Genomic DNA, 20993 nt, shown 5'->3' with positions numbered 1-20993 from the left:
CAACATAGTCACCATTGTGATAGAAAAGTACATGCAAGCGTTTTGATTTGCATTGGTTTCCCACATCTTTATTTTTAGATTTTTGCTTTACTATTGTATTTAAGATAAATAAGGCCACTTCCATGACAACAGTACAGCTCTTGATTATACGTCTTTATATAAAAGGAAAAAATGTTTAATTGTTCTGCCTTATTATTAAGGGCAAAACTCAGCACCACTGAATGACGTTAATTCGTACTTTTAAATTATGTCTTAATTTGACCTTATGAATTATATACATCATATAATTTATATCACAAAGATAACGCAAATCCAAGAAAATAATACAATTTTATTTTTCAATTCACTTTTAAACTATTTCATTATTCTGTGATCTTGTGATTTAATTGAGTTGTGTGTGTGCATTTGTGCATATAAAATATGGATAGGGTTTAGAAACAATGAACTATATTCTTATGCCAAAGCTGTACTGACATAGTAAATGATGTTGAACCGGTCTCTCCCCTACTCTCTGCTTTTACATTTGCCAATATATAAAAACATGTCAACAAGACCTATCAATTCAGACCTTTATTAAGAAGGCAAATATGTGAAGAATCATGGCCTCAATTAGTTGTTCATATTATCTGATATTATTTTTAGATATGTTATTATCACTGCTTCTATTTTTTTAATTGTCATAATAATTTAAATAAGCCATGCCATTCTGAAGACAACTTTTATAATGCATTTTATGTCAGAAATGCCTATTTAATCCAGTTTTGAATTGCTAAGTATAATCAGGAATGGAAACAATTTTAGAATATACTAAAAAGCAATTTTGTCACTAAATGAATATTTTTAAAACTTTATATATGTAGGCTTATATGCATGAAAATGAATATGATGAATTTAAATTTTGGCACTAAATTAATATTTGAAAAACTTTATATATGAAGACTGGTATGATGAAAATGAATATGATGAATCTAAACAGCAGTAGAATGTGCTCATTTGTGAGTTTTACAATATGTTGAATAGGAATTTGTTGCTTAAGTAGTTAATATCTTCTAGAAGAATTCTACATGTGCATGATTAAACTAGATGAGGTCCATAATAATTTCCCATAGGCACTATGATATATAATACTTCTAATTAATAGTCACAAAAATCTTGCAAAACCTTTGCTGATTAAATATCTACTTTTTAAAGGTCACTTTCCGTAAGGAAGGATGTGATATGCTTTGTGAAACTATAATGCAGGGTGCCATATCTAACTTATTCATAGCATATTTACAAAAATGGTTAAATTATAACATTTACATTCACACTAAGGTTACTATTTAGATAGAAATAATATTTAAATTGATGTAAAAGTTATCTTGCATACACTATATTTGATAAGTTATTTTCAAAATAGTTTATTTAGTAGTCAAAATTAGTAACTTGAAAGCAACAAATAAAATTCAGTGTTTAATATGTAAAATATGTTCATTAACACTTTTCCAATCATTATAAGCCAAATGATAATATACAATTTTATTTCTAGAGAATTGACATTTAACTACTTAAATTTAGTCAATATATTATATTAATAAAGAATAAAACAAGTTATCTGAAAATATTTGTAGAAATACATACCTGTACATGTGAAGAATTTAGATTCTCCCACACTAAGCTCTACTTTGCTAAGTGAAATTGTCACTTGAAGAAGAGCTGAAAAAAATATTTGAGTAAAATTAATTATGGTTTTAAACATGAATACTAAGATTTTAATACATGGTGTCTATACCACATGATTGAAATAGCAATTATTTACCCTCTTATGCTTTTATTACCTGTAAAGAGAAATGAAAGTTTTGTAAAATACAATTTAACAAATTATATACATTATATTATTATGCACCTTACAAACAGACCAAATACAGGACTTATTCAAGCTATGTTGAAATTTTTAGTTAAGAAAATGATCAAATTCATAGACAGCTGTTCCATATTCACAGACTAGGCATTCTGTGTACTACCAGATTGGACAATAGCTACGTAAAATTTTTGCTCAAATTTTGTAAACTTGCTTAAAAAGAGTAAATCCTACACTGTTATTACAACAATTAAAAATTTAAGTCAAATACCTTTTGACTACTTACTAAAATATTTCCATGAAAGGAGACAAACAGGGCTTCCCTGGTGGCACAGTGGTTGAGAGTCCACCTGCCGATGCAGGGAACACGGGTTCGTGCCCCGGTCGGGGAAGATCCCACATGCTGCGGAGCAGCTGGGCCCATGAGCCATGGCCGCTGAGCCTGCGCGTCCGGAGCCTGTGCTCCGCAACGGGAGAGGCCACAACAGTGAGAGGCCCGCGTACCGCAAAAAAAAAAAAAAAAAAGGAGACAAACACAGGGAAGAGAGGGAGTACTACCACATAAGGAAAGTGGAATAAGCATTTTTTTTTTTTTCCACATGATAAATAAGTGAAGTAACCAGGGCAATGGCAATAAAATAGAGGAGATGTTCAAAAAGTTTGTTGTCAAATTTGAAATAAAACAGCAGAATATCCTAAAACTTTAGAAGATAAGTAAAATTATGTTTTAACATAAATTAAACGATTTATGTTTCTAATAATATGGTGGACAAGATAGTGTTACCACTCCCCAAAACCCTGTTCCACATCCTTTTCCCCCCGAAATACATAGCTAACCTTTCAGGAAAGTAATGGCACCTCAAGGAAAAAAAAAAAAAAGAAGAAGAAGAAAAATCTAAAAACTAGAGTACAAGCCTACACTGGGAATTTGTGGTTCATAGTAACTGAAAGGCTCACAGATTGCAGAGAATGGATCCAAGCTTGACTAGAAGAGGGGATGCTACAGAACACCAAACACTAGACCAGGATAAGATTCACCCTTAGTATAAGAAGGGTATAGAATAAATTAGCCTACTGACAAAAGGGAATGACAAGGAGAGCTGTCTTTTCTGGCCTGTGTAACGGACAAATGTTTCTTCTTAAATAGGTTAACCATAGTTCTGCCATATTCCAGGTTTGGGATTTTAAAATTGCAGATACATGTTCCTTGGGAAACCCCAAGCTGAAAATTAAATTAAGAAGCACTCTCACATGTAGGGCTCACAGCTAAATGGCAGAAGCAAACATAAAAGCCCTTCAGAAAATTCAGAAGAGCTATCTAATAGGCCCAGACTCCCCAAGATTTTCATAAATGAACCTCTCTTTAACCTAAACTCACATTCTGACATTATAAAATACATGGTGAAATAAGGCACTGTGAGCAAGAATTAGTTGAAATAACCTAGAGGAGAAATAGACCCATGAAATTTCAAAACAGGGAATTAGACTAAGACTGTAACATAGCTATGTTGACAATGTTTAAAGAAATAAAATGTGAAATCAAAAAATATGAGAACAGAAGAAAATATTTCTCAAGAAAAACTCATCAAACATGCTATTTAAGCTCTTTAAAATATTTCCTTGAACGTCCCATACCTGACCGATGAATTCCTTCTTTTTCTGGAAACCTCCCTGAGAAACAGGATGGGCTGCATGGCTATGTTCTCTCATGTCGGTCTTGGTCCTATTTTTATTGATAATTTCATCAACACTCAGAGGGTACTTGGCACATTATAGGGGCTCAAAAAGTGTTCTAGTAAGTCTAATATATCAGAGAGAAACATGTAAAGAAGAGCAAAGAATTCAGAAAGAATAAGGAGAAAACTAGAAGAAACAAGAGAGTATCTACTATAAACAATGTCAATTCTAGTGCGAATTGACAAAATAGGACTTTTTCTTTGAGAAGCAACGAATCCCCTTGATGAACTTAGTTTAAGTGTAATGAGGACAATAGAGGGAAATTGCAGAAAAAGTCAAGGAATTTGAGATTGTTCTCTTAAGAAACTTGAATCTATAAAGATGTACAGGGTTTTGGGGATCCACAATTCTGGGCATGTGGTCAGGGATTTTATAAATTGGGGAAAGTTTACTCATACTTATGGATAGAAGGGAAAGAGGCAGAAAAGAGGTTATATTATTGAAAGAAAAAAGGGAATTGTGATTCAGTTTCTCATTCTCTTTTCACTCCTCTTACTTTCTCCTTTAAGACATCACCTTATTTCATGGCATCAACTTCCTTTTCTCTTTGGATCTTCAGTCTGTGCTTTCCCAAAGTCTAATCCTGCAATTTCTAATCCTCAACTAGCATTCAATTGGATAGCATATTTTAATTTCAAACTCTCCATGTGCAAACTAAACCCTTCCCCTTCCACCAAAAATTGCTCACTGTTCACTATTCCATTTTTGTTCATCACCAATCAATTGTAAAATCTTGGATATAACCTCTGAAACATTACATGTATGCATTCTTGTTTATTTCCAACACTGTTTCCCTAATACATGCACTCATTAATTTTAACCTGAGATATTTCTTTTACTCTGAGATAGTGATGTATCAAATTCTATATTTCTTTTTCTGACATTTATCTCTTCAACGTTTCTTCCCATGGGAACATTTTTTCAGGCTGCTGCAAGCATACGTTTCTAAAACTGTTCAATTTTACCTGCCTACTCAAAAATCTTCAAAGTGCATTTGCTTTGTCCAATTAATTATCAACATTATACACATTTTCATAGAAAGAAAACTAACTTTTCCAAGTTTATTTCCAATTACTCCTTAATGCTTTTGTGGCTATAGACAGCTACAATTAATCATCCCCCACTTCTCCACTGACTCACACTTCCTCACCAATGTGTGTTTGCTCAAAATATTTCCTTTCCCTTCATCTCCCTTTCTCTTATCTCCCCACTGCTGGCTACATTCTATCTTCAAAATCAAACTAAAATATCAATAAATTTACAAAACATTCTTGGATAGTTCCATCTATAATATCAACAAATAAATATCTTTGATCCAGAGACATGCTCACTAAACAAATGAAATGTACATTGTTGTTAATGATATTCACTTCTCTACTATATTTAAATGTGAATTTTTAGAAGTGAAAGCTCGTCACCCTCACTTCTGTTTCTCCTAAACTGATAATATATAAATACATGGCAGAATAGTGAACAAATACTTACCAAGAGCTTATTGTACACTAGGTACAGAACACTTGACAGTACTGACAATATAAAATTTTGGAATTACTTCATTGACTTAAATTGAATTTAAAGATATCAGAGGTTTTGAGAAATGTCTGCCAATTATTACATAAGTAATTCCCACCTTTGACCTTTGGAGTTTACAGAAAAGACAAAACTTGAAAGATGTAGGCATTTTAAAAGTCAAATACAGTTCTGAACAATTTTACACAGATTTGCTGATGGGTATAATAAATAACTTACATTCATTGCAATAAAATGAAATTAAGCTTGAAATTAATTAATTTATATTAAAATACTTGGCAATTTTTTTTATTCAGTACAAATTATCAATTCACCCATTAATCAAGACCATATTTTTATGGGCATTTTGGTGTCAGGGCACATGGCTACAAATCAGGGATTAAAAGTATATAATAAAAAGAAAACATAATTCTCTAGTTTAATACATTTCCCAAAGGCTAGGTTTGCTCTAATTGACCTCTACAGATACATTAAAACGTGCATATTAGGAAAAACTTGAAGAACTAAAATTTAAGGTCATGCCTTAATCATTGCTCTAGTGATTTAACATCATTTCTTGTGATCATTCCTGACCTGTGGCCACCTCCAACAGACTCATTTTGGACCCAAATGTCAGAAGAAAATGAAATAATTTTCTAATGCCAAAAGTTGTATTCAGAGAAAGCTGGGCAGGACTGATATATTTATATCTATCCAGTTAATCTCTCATTCATTTCTGATGTTTCAATTTAGGCACAACAAATGAAAGTGGATGTGATGTGGGGCCTTTACGTCATTTAGAAAAAAAGATACTAAATATTTCTAATCAAAATTTCTATATAGGATTGGGTGGAATTCGAAAAATAGAATGGCATTCACTGATGCTGAAAAATCTAATTTTGATATTTTGCTCTTCTTAGGTATTTGGAATAGATATAATAACTTTGAAGAAAATTGAGAAGGATATAATGTTATACAGATTGAATCACTTGATATTAGCAACATTATTGATTAAATGATGGCATTACTTAAAACCAATCAATAAATCATATTTTTGTATTAGAATTGGGATTGGATAGTCAGTATCTCCGCAAGAGAGTCTCATTAAAGTAAGAAATCATTTTAAACCCATAGAATGAAAAGTTAGAGGCATGATAAATCTGTCTTTTTTGAACTATCTTCAAAGAAATATATGTAATAATAACCTTAAATGTAGAGTTGGGTAAATTAAAAATTGTTTACCAAAATCAATAAGTATTTATTGAATATATAAATTTTTCAAATCACTCTTTTTAGATACTATGGTATACAAAAATAATAAGTTATAATTCCTAATGTCAAAGTATTTCTAATTTATTTGGTAAGGCAACAACACTACATAAAAAGAAGAATGATAAAACAAGATGATGTTTATCAATTATGACCATTATGAGCTTTATGATCAAGAATGCTGCATAGAGGGCAATAAAACTTGAAAAAAAAGTTGGAATAGATGTTGTAATAAAAGGACAGAAAGAGGGTAGACATTCTAGGTAAGGCAAAGAAGTTCAAGGAATATTCAGGGAATAATTAGTAGATCAATATAAATGAAGTTGATCTCATGTAGAATATTGGTAATATAATTGGAGAAATAGTTTTGAAAATACATTGGAGGATCTCAAATGCCATGGTAAAATTTCTGGACTTAAATTTTTGTCCATTAATTATTTATAAATAGAAACCAACATGACAAAATTGGCATTTAGTAAAGATTAGTCAGAAGATAGGATGGATGACAAATTGAATTTAGAGGAAAATTGAGGGTATGTTATGATGAGTATCTGAGTTGGCTGGTGGCAAAGAACATGGAAATGTAGGAATGGATGTAACAAAAAGAGTAAAAATAGGAGTTATCTCTGGATCAATTAGAACATAACTGAAAAAGGGAAAAAAGTCAAAGATGTTAAGGTTTTCTGCTTCAGTGAAACAAGCGTCACCAACGTAAAGAATTTCAGGAATAGAGGAAAAAATATGGAGCCATAATTTATATCATAAATGAAAATTACTTCTCAAAATAGAACACAGACAACATTTTAACAAAGATAACTGCTATCATAACAAAGCTTAAATTAATATTTGTAATTTAAGTAAGCATGCACATTAAATAGCAGATATTCAAAGGGGACTTTCTTAATTTACAGGAATATAAATAGAATGAAGTGTTTGGCACTTCTAAGTTCCATCAAGGGACCTAGAGAGCCCACTGTAATTTGATAACAATATTTAACAGTGGCATTTAAAGTGGCCAGTTTATCACCTGCAGAAATTTTAAAACTGACAACTTAATTAGTCTACTACATGCCTGACACAAAGCAGAGTTGAATTCACTTAAAATTCTAACAGACATGCACAGATAACTTAAGGCACTGATTTATTTTTGTAGGATGACTTGTAACATTTATAAAGCAAGAATTTTTTTTTCCCTTGGCTTCCACATCAAGGGAGTTAAGAGAATTAAGATATCTAATAATTATAAAAACTCTCAAAGAGTCTTACTCATAAAACGTTCTTATAAATTACTGATTATATCAAATGAATATGATTTCCTCATTTTTTCATTGAAAACTGTACCCACTTTTAAACTGTACCCACTTCAAGAAAATTATGTATGTAATTTATTAATTACTCACTTTTATTATTAAATTTTCATGTCCATATATTAAAACAGTCTATGTGTGATCTAGTTGATTTTTTTTTAATTGCTACAATATTCAAGAAAATTCAGAACTTTTGGAACATTTAAGAGAGAAATACTCCATCATCAAACGTTTTAGGAACTCTGACGACTGTGAACATTTGATCAAAACTATTTTTTAGGGTCTTCCCTGGTGGTGCAGTGGTTAAGAATCTGCCTGCCAATGCAGGGACATGGGTTCCAGCCCTGGTCTGGGAAGATCCCAAATGCCCCAGAGCAACTAAGCCCGTGTGCCACAACTACTGAGCCCGCGTGCCTAGAGCCCATGCTCCTCCACAAGAGAAGTGACCGCAATGAGAAGCCCATGCACTGCAAAGAAGAGTAGCCCCTGCTCTCCGCAACTAGAGAAAGCCCACGCTCAACAACGAAGACCCAACGCAGCCAAAAAAATAAATAACTTTTTTTTAAAAACTATTTTTTAAATAAATTGCTTCACCTAAGTTTACCAAGACAAAGTTAAACATTTTAGTATAATTCCTTTTCATCATTGTACTTTTTTTGTATTTGAACTCAATTGTCTTCAATCTTCCTGTACGAAGTTAGGAAAACAGTCTCAGTTGCTAGATCACATGGGTCTTTTTAAGAGCAACTGGTCTACCTCCTTAATGCTTCTCTTTCTATTGACTCCTTCCTGTTAAGCTATAGACACTACAGCTTCCCATCCTAAAAAAAAAATATAATAATAATAAATGAAACAAATGAAAAAGAAAACAGAACAGCCAAATAATATAAAGAGAAAAAACATATTTCCGCTTCTTTTCTCTCAAATTACTATGGTATATTCTACTTTGCTTCATTATATTATTTCCCCCCCAAAAAAAGGGAAAAAATGGAAAGAAAAAATAGAAAAAAAGAACACTCCAGGTCCCCATATTTTATTCTATCACAAATTACTCTTTATTCTCCATTCAACTAACAAGCTTGCTGTTCCTAAGGTCAACCCCAAACTTCTAGTTTTCAAATCCAGTAACAATTTTCAGATTTCTTTTTACATTTGATTTAATAAAGGATGAGATACTGCTGATTATTTTGTTCTTTACTGGTCCCATTCCTTGATCCCTTACATATTTATTCTCAACTCATTTTTCTGATTATGGTATTTCTATTTCAGTCTTTTTGGTTACATCTCTTTTTCCACATATACCTTAAATATTTGTGTTTCTTAGTAATCTTTTACTTATTTTATTTTCTTGGAATTCTGTATACCTTCTTCTACTTTGAGCACATGTGTAATACTATTTTCTATATGCAGAGCACTGGTTTAAGCAGTGTACCTAAAATATCTCATTTAATCCTTAAACAGTCCTACTAAGTAGATATTTTCATTCCTATTTTAAAGATAAGAAAATTGAGGCAAAGAATGGTGTCAGGACTTACTAAAGGTCACTCGTCCAACGTATATGGTGAAGTCAGATTTGAATCCAGCCATTTGTGCCCAGTGTCTATGATCTTAACTACTTCCTATACCCTTCATTAAAAAAAAATAATTATGCCCAGTATAATCTGGGCTATTATAAGCCGTCAAACAAAAGTCAGCTTCTATTTGCTCACCATTCCATCACCTATATATTAATTATAGACAGAATGTGTATTTATGTGTATTATCTCCCTATCATCATTTTTGAGGTCTAGAAACATATTTGCTAATAGCTATTATGCCTCTTTACTTAAAAAAAAAAGTTTCTATTTCTCAAAGTCAGCATATTAAAACTCAAGATATGCTGTATTATTCCATGCTTAATCTTTACTGTAAATTATCCTATTATTATCTATTGAATCTATTTTGCCAGAAAAAAAAAGAAATATCTAAAGTTCTCTCACTCTTGCCTCTAATAGAAAACTCATAAAGTTCAACTCATTCTTCCTTTAAATATCTCTCAAATCTGCTTTTGTTTTGCATCCTCATTGCTTTAGTTTTATTTCTCACCACTGTTAGCCTGGTATAGTGAGTGATCTGTAAAATTGAACAAGGTCAGGTAATGGGTTTATCAGAAAAATCTGAGGGCGTGTGTGCGTGTGTGTGTGTGTGTGTGTGCGTGTGTGTGTGTGTGTTTATGTATGCATGTGTTTTGTTTTTATTTGCTTCTGGCCCCATTCCTGAAAGTCCTGATTCCTGATTCAATATATCTGATGTAGGGCCTAAGATTTTCTATTTTAAGTAGCTTCCAGGTGCTAAGCATTGCTATGTAGAATGTAGTTGCCAGTCCAAAACCATTGACTTCAATTAGGAACTTGTTTATAATATAGGATCTCAGGTTTTATTTCATACTGACTGAATCATAATCTATAACTTAATAAGACCCCCAACAGTTCCATGTGCACATTAAAATGTGGTCAACACTGGGTTGTGACAATCCAACATGTTTATCATTCGTAGTACAATATATTTCCCATTGAGTAGGATAAAATCCAAACTTTCACACTTGTCATGAAAGATATTTAACAAGCTGGATATGACTTAATTCAACTTTATTTCCTGCCACATTCCAAGTATGGGAGAAAAATCAAACAAAACAAAACACACACAATAGTTAAATATCAAGAAACTCTGCAAATAGGCTCTATTTTCCTATTTCTTTTTGAATTGTTTTTTCTTATTCAATAGAGCCCTTCTCCTTTTTCTCCTCTAAGGGCATGCTTATTACTTTCTATTAAAGACTTATATGAGTCCTCCTCCAGGCAGTAAACCACACACTTCAATGTCTTCTAAAATCCTGCAGTATTTTCTCTTAGAGAATTTAAAATATTACAGTGATGTATGTTAATAAGTATTTTATAATTTTTAATAAGCAGAAATTCTTCATATGCAATTATATAAATATATGCAATTTATAAAAACTTTATATTCCCTTGTTCAAGTCAACTTATTGCTATTTTATTTAAAATTAATGTAAAACTGAGGAAGGTTGTTTGTTTTGAGTTTCTGTACTATTTCCCAGTAGCAATTAACATATATTCAATTTTGTTCACACATCTGTTTCTCCACCGGAGTACATATACCGGCAAAGCCCACAACAATTCCTGGGAAATAAAAATAGAATCTGTGCAATGAAGTCTAACCTTTTTTTTCCTCTGTGCTTAGTCTAATTTCACCTGTTCATAGGGTACCCTGTGCAGAAGGCTTGCACCTGGCACTTCAGACCAGAATTTCCAGTGTGAAATTGCTGCACCTGACGCTTCAGTTGGCTGACCCTGTGCAGAAATGCTGCACCCAGCACTCTGATCTGGAGTGCCCTGAGCAACACAGCTGTGCCCAACCGGCAAGAATGCCATCCCCTCCCCTGCTGACAAGAATCCTATAAAGCATCCCCACCAACGGCCTTTTGCAAAGAGTGTGTACTCTAGAGCATGAGCTCACGCCTCTACATTCTTTGATCAAAGAATAAAGCTTTCCTTTGTTTCTGAACCAAACTTGATCTCTTCTATCTGCACAAGCAACATCAAGAAGAAGGACTCTTATTGAGGATCAACTCATTGGAGGTTTGGGGGCGGGGATTGGTAACAAATTTTTGACAACCCAGATGGGACTGACTGTGGCACTTCTGCCTGCACTCACCCACTAGACTACAGACATGCTCAAGCTTCAGCAGGACGATGGCTAAGGTTTGGGCACTTGGATGCCTCCTTTTTTGGTCGTTGAGGCATCAATTCACAGTTTAATGCTGGCTCCAAATTTCCCAAACCAAAATCTATTTGGATCCAATTTTGTAGGATTTGCATGCCAACAAATCACACCAACTGTCCCCTCAGTAGTTGGATCTCTAAATTATATCATCATTTTGCAATTGGGCCTGCTATGCCAGAGACAAAAGTAATGGGATGAAATTCCCTATGTCTAGTTTTTTTATGGTCTTATATCAGAGCACAGGCCTTTAAAAGGGATGTGGGCTCTCCTCCACTGAGGTAATAGTAAAGGAGACTAAGCCTTCCATCAGTGCTTGACCTGCTCCCTGATGACCTTCTTGATCTCCTCCCTAGCACTCCTCCTACTGTTCCCTCCATACCCATTTGCTTCATATAGCCCGAGTTGAGTCACAGGCCCAAGAGGTCCCTTCCATACCAATCCCCTCTCCCAGAACCCTGTCCAGTAAGTATATGAAATGGGACTCATTACCAGTCAGTGTCCAACAACCTGTCAGGAAAATACTCCTTGTGAGGCAGGTTCCACATGGAGAAGAAGGGCTCACACAGATACCTGTCATTTACCACTTCTGATCTGTATAACTAGAAGAGTCATAATAAAGGGTTGAGGGAAGATCCAAAGGGTTCCTGAATCTGATTAGGGGAATCTTTCAGACCCATGGCCCCACCTGGGCTGAGATCCAGAGCCTCCTCAATGTACTCTTAACAGGGGAAGAAAAGGCCATAATCCTTTTAAAAGCCCAAGAGGAAGCAGACAAAGAGAACAAAAGCAATGCAGGTCATGCTATTTTCAGACCAGAGAATCAAGCAGTCCCAGATAACAATTGAGACAATGGAGAAAGGGGTGGAAAATAGAGGCTGCCCAATTATAAAAATATGATCCTAAAGGGAATCCAGGCAGCAGAAAAGAAACCTGTCAGTTGGAATAAGAAAAAGGCAATCAATCACAAGTGGAAAACCCTTCGGCATTCCTAGAGAGCCTTAAGGTCATTGGAAGGGAACGCAATCCTGAGGTAGTATTTCATTTCCCAAACTGCCCTCAACATTAGGTGTAAACTTCAGAAACTGAAAATACAGCCAGATACCCCTATCTCCTGCCTGGTGGAGGTTGCCTACCACGTGTTTAGTAAGTGAGACGTAGAGGAGGAAAAGTCAGAGGATAAAAAGGTCCAGAGGCAAGCCTGCCTAATGGCTGTTGCCCTCCAATATCAACTGGTTGACACAGAAATCTGAACTAAACACCCACGGAGACTCTCGACTCCAGTGAGTGACCCCTGGATCACCGGGATAGCAAGCCAAGGAAATTAGGACCCAATCAGTGTGCCATATGTAAACAAGAGGGACACTGGAAGGAAGAATGCCCTCACTCCCTTGAAGGGGGATTGAAATGGCAGATCCTGGTTACTATCCTCAAGGGCAGATGGTCCAAATAGATGAAGAATGATGGGGCCAGGGGGCTCCTAAACTGGCACTCCAATTGACCCCCAAGGAGCCCAGACTGACATTGGACATAGGAAAAAAGCCCGTCAAATTCTTTTTTTTTATTATTATTATTTTTTTTTTTTTTTTTTTTTTTTTGCGTTACGCGGGCCTCTCACTGCTGTGGCCTTTCTCATTGTGGAGCACAGGCTCTGGATGTGCAGGCTCAGTAGCCATGGCTGACGGGCCCAGCCGCTTCGCGGCATGTGGGATCCTCCCGAACCGGGTCACAAACTCGTGTCCCCTGCATCAGCAGGCGGACTCTCAACCACTGCACCACCAGGGATGCCCACCCGTCAAATTCTTAGTCAACGCTGTTGCCACTTAACTGGTTCTGAACACCAGATCAGGCAAACTCAGTCACAAGAGTTGTAAAATTATGGGGGTATCAGAGAAGGCCTAAGAACAGGCATTCACAGAGCCATTAGGATGTAAATTGGATGAACATATTCTCACCCATTCCTTCCCACATGTTCCCTATGTCCTATACCCCTGCTAGGAAGGGATATCTTATATAATTGGGAGCTACTATCCACCTAATGGGAGACAGACTGAAGACTGCTGTTCCCCTAGACAGAGAGCACAAGATAATAATGTCAATGGCTGAGGACAAACCTTCCAGGACAGAGCAGGTTGATCTCCCAGGAGTAAATCTCAAAGTCGGGGCCTAGGGATGGGTGGAACAAGCTATGGGAGCCAGTCCTGTGACAGTCCATCTAAAACCTGGACATCCATGGCCCGACAGAAAACAGTACATTCTCCATTGAGAGGCCTTATTGGTCATTGCCCCTGTTATACAGGGCCTAATTGACCACCCTTACTGGACCATGCCAATCATCCTGTAACACCCCTGTTCTCCCCATAAAGAAACCCAATGGAGAATACTGGATGGTAAGACCTCAGGGCAGTCAATGAAGCCACCAAAAATATACATTCAGTAGTTACCAATTCCTATACCCTGCTGGGATTCTACTGTCCACCAGGACCCGGTAATGTGTATTAAACTGAAAAGATGCCTTCCTCTGTATTCCATTAACAATACCACTGGATAGTCCTGCCCCGAGGATTCAAAAACACCCCCATTGTCTTTGTGGAAACTTTAGATAAGACGACCTAAAAAATCTACATCCTGGAGGAGGCTTCCCTCCTCCAGGATGTAGATGACATTCTGACTGCTAGCTTCACTAAGGAGACCTCTGACGAAAGTACTGTAACCACTCTGAACCACCTAACTGATAAAGGATATAAGGTGGCCAAGAAAAAGGCCCAAATATCACAAACTAGGGTGACCCACCTAGGCTTCATTCTCACAGAAGGTCACAGAAGCCTACCACAGGAAAAGAAGGAAGCCTTTTGCAGCCTTGACTCTCCTAAAACTAGCAGACGGCTTACGGGTTTCCTGGGGATGGCCAGGTTTTGCTATATCTGGATCCCTAACTAGCTAGGCCTCTACATGAAAAGTTGAAAGGAAAGATGATAATAATTTTGAATGGATTTCAGAATGTGACAGGACCTTTCAAGAATTAAAAATGCCATTACTTCATGCCCCTTTCCTAACCCTCCCAGATTTAGCTAAATCCTTAGACCTTTATATTCATGAGAGAAGGGTAATGGTCCTTGGGGTATTAGCTCAAAAACGTGGACCCTTACTTGGGTGGTTGTTTATTTTTCTAAACAATTAGATCAAAATGCAAAGAGATGGCCTCCTTGCCTACAGGCAGTAGCAGCTACTACAACCCTGCTAAGAGGCTGAAAAGTTAACGTTTGGTCAGCCAATCACTGCATGGACTCCACACCAGGAGGCTTTACTGACTTACGAGGAAGTAAGCTCTAAGGGAACAGAATGGCTCTCCCCCAGATGGCTAATTCAAGTTCCTGCTATGCTTTTAGACAGCCCAGTGGTTACCATAAAAACTGTCACAGGCTAAATCTTGCCACCCTGCTACCCACAGAAATGGGACCCCTGGAGCATCACTGTGTAGAAACCACAGACATGATCTATTCCAACTGCCCTAACCTAGGAAGTGAGCCTCTCCAAAATGCTGAGGAGGAATTGTTCACAGACAGGAGAAGCTTTATGAGAGAGAGAAAAGGCTGGCAGGATATGTAGTAATCGCCTAAACCAAACTCATAGAGGCACAAAGCTTACCCCCAGGGACTTCTGCCCAAAAGGTGGAGCTTATAGCCCTCACCTGGCTTTAAAGCTCTGGACAGGGAAAATCTTAAATGTTCACACAGATTCGTGGTATGTGTATGCCAGCCTACATGCACACAGGGGTATTTGGAAGGAAAGGGGTATGGTTACTGCAGAGAATAAGCAGGTGAAACACGGCATAAACATACTAAAACTCCTAGAAGCAGTGCAGCTTCCAAAAAAAAAAGTGTCAGTGATTCACTGTAGGGGTCATCAAAAAGGGGACGCAGAGGTAATAAAGGAAAACATGAAGGGGAACAGAACTGCCAAAAGGGTGGCCCAAAGTAACTTGGCAATTACCCCTCATACTAAGAGGCCAAATCCATCCAATTACTCCCTAGTCTATACAAAGGAAGAATTAGATAAAGTCCAGAAATGGGGCTTCAGTAGTTATCTAGGAAGCCATGGGTGACTAACTAACGAACATGTGTAATACTTCTTTCTCCAAACTGCAGCTTGTCAAGCCATTAGGGAGGCTCATCAAGGAACTCACTATGGGAAGGAAGCCCAGTATAATTGGTTAGTTGAGGTCACAGTAACTCCTGGGATGAAAAGCATAATCAGTCAGATAGTTGAAACATGCCCCATCTGCACAGAACCCCGCCCCCCACCAGAGGTCCCTAGATAAGGCCCATTCAGATCTGAGAGGCATATCCTGGGGAAGACTGGCAGGTTGACTTCACTATCATGCCAAGAACTTCAGGCAGTTTTAGGTATCTCTTGGTGCTGGGGGAAACGGTTAGAAGCGTTTCCCACTAGAAGTGAAATGGCAGCCGATGTAGCTAAATATTACTAAAAGAAATAATCCCCAGATTTGGGTTCCCAGGATCCCTACAAAGTGATAACGGCCTAGCACTCCAGTCTCAAGTGACAAAAAGGGATGGCAAGTTCCCCAGGCAAAAAAATAGACCTTGCACTCAGCCTGGAGACCCCAATCATCAGAGAAAGTAGAGAGATCCAATCAGACTTTAAAATGAACCTTAGCCAAGTTATGCCAGGAGACCTCAAGAAAAGTGGGTTAACTTACTCCTTATTCCTCTGCTCTGCATGCAGTTAGCTCCGAGAGATAAGTTAAAGTTCAGTGCATTTGAACTCATGTATGGTAGACCCATTACCCAAGCCCAAGAGAAGGGACAGCTGAGCCCCTTGAAATGGAACAACTCAAGCGTGCCTTCCAGGTAGGAAAAACTCTCATGGAATACAGTAACAGGTGCTGCCACACCCACCAACCTGGCCCTCCATCCCTTGCGGCCAGAAGACTGGGTACACCTAAAAACCTGGGAAACTGGCAGCTGCAGGGTCAATTCACTCCTACATGGAACAGACCCCACCTGGTGAGTCTCACCGCCCATTCTGCCCTGAGGTTGCAGGGATCACTCTGTGGGCACATCACACTCGAGGGAAGAGGCCTCCAAGCCCCAAACTCCAAAGACACAACCTGGGACAATGGACTCCCTTGACTGCTTGTGTGAACCTCTCTCTGACCTGAAGCTTTCCTTCCAAAAAACAAGAGAAGTGTGACCAGGGAGATTCAGCCCCGCAGTGTGGCCTCGACATCAGGGAACACTTCCCTGCAGGCAAAGGACCTAGATAACTTCATTTTTAGGAAAAAAATTTGACATGTATTATTCTTGCTAATATTTGGGCCGCAATTCCTAAATCGTCTGGTGTCCTTTGTCTCCAAAAGGTTAGACAAGTGGTGGCCGCTCAGGGAGATGAAGAGTTAGGGCTGAGGTGTGCAGACAACCAAACACTTCGAAGGGCAGCTGGGGAGAAGTTCTGCTGCTCTACCTGGGGTTATGACCAGGCCTAAAATCAGCAGGGAACAGACCTTTGCCCCTCAAGAATGAGGAACCAGGATAAAAAGACAGAGGGGAGATTTGTCACTGGCAAAGCCCATGAACAATTCCAGGGAATAACAATAGGATCTAGGTAATAAAGTCTAACCTTGTTTTTTTTTCCTTGGTTGTTAGTCCAGTCTCACTTGCTCATACGGTGCTGCGTGCACAGACCTCACACCCGGCCCTTCAGACCGGAGTTCCTCACGTGAACCCGCTACACCAATACCTTCCTCAGCTTGGGGACCAAGTGCAGCAGCCGTGCACAACACTCAATCCAGCGCAGCCGCAGCGGCCCTGAGAGAACTCCGCCCCTTCCTCTCCCTGCCGAGGGGATCCTTATAAAGCAGCCCTGCCTACGGCCTGTTCAGGAGAGCGTGTGGTCTAGGGCCAGCTTGCTCCTCTGCATTCTTGGATCAGAGAATAAAGCTTTCCTTTGCTTCTGAGCCAAACTCCTTCTATTGGCACTGGCGCGAGCAACACCAAGCAGAAAGACCCTTGATGGGCCCATAACGTATCTAGACTTGGAAAAAGGAGCATAGCTTATCCATCTTAGGCTGTCCGCCCAGCAGACTGTCTTAAAGAGAGTCCATGCTAAAACATGTGTGCATAAATGAAGTGATACTATGGTAAACTGAAACAAAAACAAATGAAAAATTTCTTATTCGTGTCACTCCATGAATGTTTCTGTTGGTTGAATCCAATAAAAAGCAGCTTTAAATCAGTTTTATTCTCTGTAGACTATTCTATTTTTGAGAAGGTATATTTCCTAAATTTATAAAAGTTTGTGTAAATTAAATTAGTGACATATTAAGGGACATTTGAGTAAAAAGTTTTGCTGCCATGGATTGTTCAGTAATTGTGTGTGTAGGGGTGTAATTTTTCAAATTCAAACATGCATTTCACATGTGAACATAAAATTTATAAAAATGTCATCCAAATGACCATTGCTCAAAAAACTAACTGATGTCTAAAAGAGGCCATGTGAATGAAAATAAAGGGCAAATAAGGACAAAAAGAAAGAAGGAACTAAAAGTGAAGGTGAAAAACTTTTGTAAGGAAATGTCAAGAAACGAAGAGCTTGGGAAGACCATAATGGTGGGGCAAATATATTTTATGATCATTACACTCTCATCTGTCACCGAACCACAGCGTTGGGCAAAAATCAATCACTTACGTACTGAGAATTTCCCACACGTCAAGCACTTAAAAATCTGAGCTTATTAAGACGTTAAAGTGAGTACATCGTAACGGAGAGGAAATATTTGTGAAGTGAATTTCATGCTGATTTAAATATAATTTTGTTTTGAAAACAGACAAAATAATATTTTTTTTCTTAAAATACATTGTTTAAAATAACATGCAATGAACTTAAGAAGGAAATATAGAACTTGAAACTCCAAACCTAATGTAAATAATTTTATTGCATAGAAATGCTCAGCAGTTTATTAATAAAAAGAGATAATTATATATGATACCTTAATATTTATAAAACAGGAAGGAATAAGACCATCTGCCTCATATTGTAAAGTCAATCCTTTTTCTTAATTCACTTAAAGTAACTAAAAGTAGAAAATATTCCTTATGTCAATTAGGTTGGATGTCCTCTGAGTGATGAGTGAAGCAGCTTGTGTTTACATGGTAGTAGGGCCTGCAGTCCATTATAAGACCACGAACAGCTCACTCATCGCTTATGTTCAGTGTGACACAATTAGAACTAAAATACTGTGAATTGGCAGCTAAGTTCTACATCCAATCCAAGTTTATTTCAACAGATACCACTTAGACATGTAAGTTATTAGCTGCCTGAAGAAACCAGCATAACACATCATGTGAATTTTGAATCACTGCTAACATAATGCATTAATAAATTAAATTAAGGGACAGTGTTTGCATTGGAATTAGTTCCTAAGTCTCTGGATGCCTATATATGGGCTTTGTCTACACCAAGTGTACAGAGTTTCTCTCCAGATTAAGGCCAGCCTAAACCTTATTTATAAACCTGACAAATCAGAACTCAAACATCTGTTATACAACAGTTCAGCCAGAATGTTCTGCCTTCCTTCCTTTCCTGCATGGTACTATATAGCACTAGCTATGCAACCCTTACAATGCTTACCAGCATACCTTGATATACATTATCAGAAAATGTGAACCCCATCAGCCGATTGTAAATGTTACTATGAAATAGTGCGGAAATAAGAAGAAACACATTTTCCACAGCTTTAGGAACAAAAATGTTTTAAAGTAGAAGCACTAAAGAACCAATGAAAGATGTTATCCTTAATGTGAAAGTATACAATTTCCTCTGCTTGGTGCAAATCATAAAACTCCTGTAACATGAGCACATTATGTAATACAGTCCAAAATATTTCTATAGGAATACATTCCTTTAAAATAAACAATTTTGAAAGAATAGTACAAGGCATGAGCCATAATGCTTTTCTTTAAGATTTGCAGTAGCACTTGGTAACCATGATTACAAAGAATAAAATTGACATTTGTAACACAAAGATATATGCAATGATTTATTCATTAATTGAGCTGTTCACGTCAATAACCATGTATGGAATCACTGAGTAGATTTGCTTGAGCACATGTACAAAGTTTGCTGTTATGTAACTATAGGAAAAAATATTTCACTAGGCTGAAAAAATACCCGCTTTCTTGAAATAAGAGATTGACATGTTTTAAAAAAAGCCAACAGCAGTTCTTTTTCTGAGGCCTTCAAATCAATTGTAGAATAACTTTATATTATGGCCAGGGGCATTTATGCTTAATACTAAGTATTACAAAAAGAAAGCATATTTTACAAATGATGTTTCTCAAATGTGTTCATAAAGATATGGAGAAATTTTAAAAGGGCAAATTAGTTCTGATATTTAAATACACAGAACCTTTTTGTTCCCCCAGTTAAAGCATTTTAGGCATCTCAGAATTTTATATTATTATATCCCGAAGGTGCCTATAGGATTTCTAGTCCAGCAATCTGAGGTTACAGGTGAGAAGAGGGACCAGAAGGTTTATCTGTTTCTGAAGGCCTCAGTATAATCGAGAGGTGGATCTGTGCTTAGACTACTCATCCCAAGTCTGAACTAAATTTATTTTTTTAAATAATTTCTTTGTAGTATAGTTGATTTACAAGGTTGTGTTGGTTTCTGGTGTACAGCAAAGTAAATCCGTTCTACATATACATACATCCACTCTTTTTTAGATTCTTTTTCCATATAGGTCATTACAGAGTACTGAGTAGAGTTCCCACATTACAAACTGAAGAATAAAAACCATATGATCACCTCAATAGATGCAGAAAGAGTTTTTGACAAAATTCAGCACCCATTTATGATAAAAACTCTCCAGAAAGTGGGCGTAGAGGGGACACACCTACCAAAATAAAGGCCATATATGGCAAGCCAACAGCTGACATCATTCTCAATGGTGGAAAAACTGAAAGCATTTCCTCTAAGGTAAGGAACAAGACAAGGATCTCCACCTTTGCCACGTTTATTCAGCATAGCTTTGGAAGTTCTAGCTATGTCAATCAGAGAAGAAAAAGAAATAAAAAGAACCCAAATTGAACTAAATTTAGATCTCTAAAATTCTATTTTGCTATTTTGCTGAAGAATTTGAGTGAAGGAGCAGATTAGGTACCTCTTCAGAATGGAGGAAAAGTTGACATGGGGAATCACAGAGAGGAAGAGAGTAGATAACGTACCCCTTCTCCCATGGAGCTGAGTGAATCAGAAGAGAGATGAGAATTATGGAGTTGCCAGGATGCATAGTTATACAGCATGACTTCCCAGTTTGGGCTAAAAAAATAGAGTGAGAGGTTCTCCAGGGTTGAGAGGAAGGCTGAAATCAGAGAAATTAGATCTCACAATTGTGTGTGCTCTGTGTGTGAACAGGGTAAGGGACTCTATAGATAGAAGTTACACATCAACCTAAGACAGCAAAGAAAAAATCAGTGTGGCACAGTTAGTACAAAAGAGAACCGGAGTTAGTATTACCCTGCTGTCTCTG

At 37.1% G+C, this 20993-nt stretch overlaps 1 protein-coding gene across 2 annotated transcripts in view; it reads right to left on the bottom strand.

Moving 5' to 3' along the window:
- Positions 1-20993, bottom strand: part of NCAM2 (neural cell adhesion molecule 2) — a 496915-nt gene that overhangs the window by 208576 nt on the left and 267346 nt on the right. For both annotated transcript variants that reach the window (XM_032630637.1, XM_032630638.1), the window contains exon 2: positions 1621-1695. In XM_032630637.1, coding sequence (XP_032486528.1) covers positions 1621-1695 — 75 coding nt within the window. The remainder of the gene's footprint in view (positions 1-1620; positions 1696-20993) is intronic.

Source organism: Phocoena sinus, chromosome 4, assembly GCF_008692025.1.
Source record: "Phocoena sinus isolate mPhoSin1 chromosome 4, mPhoSin1.pri, whole genome shotgun sequence".
Taxonomy (NCBI): Eukaryota; Metazoa; Chordata; class Mammalia; order Artiodactyla; family Phocoenidae; genus Phocoena; species Phocoena sinus.
The sequence above is the reverse complement of the archived record's forward strand: the minus strand, read 5'-3'. Positions and strand labels throughout refer to the sequence as shown.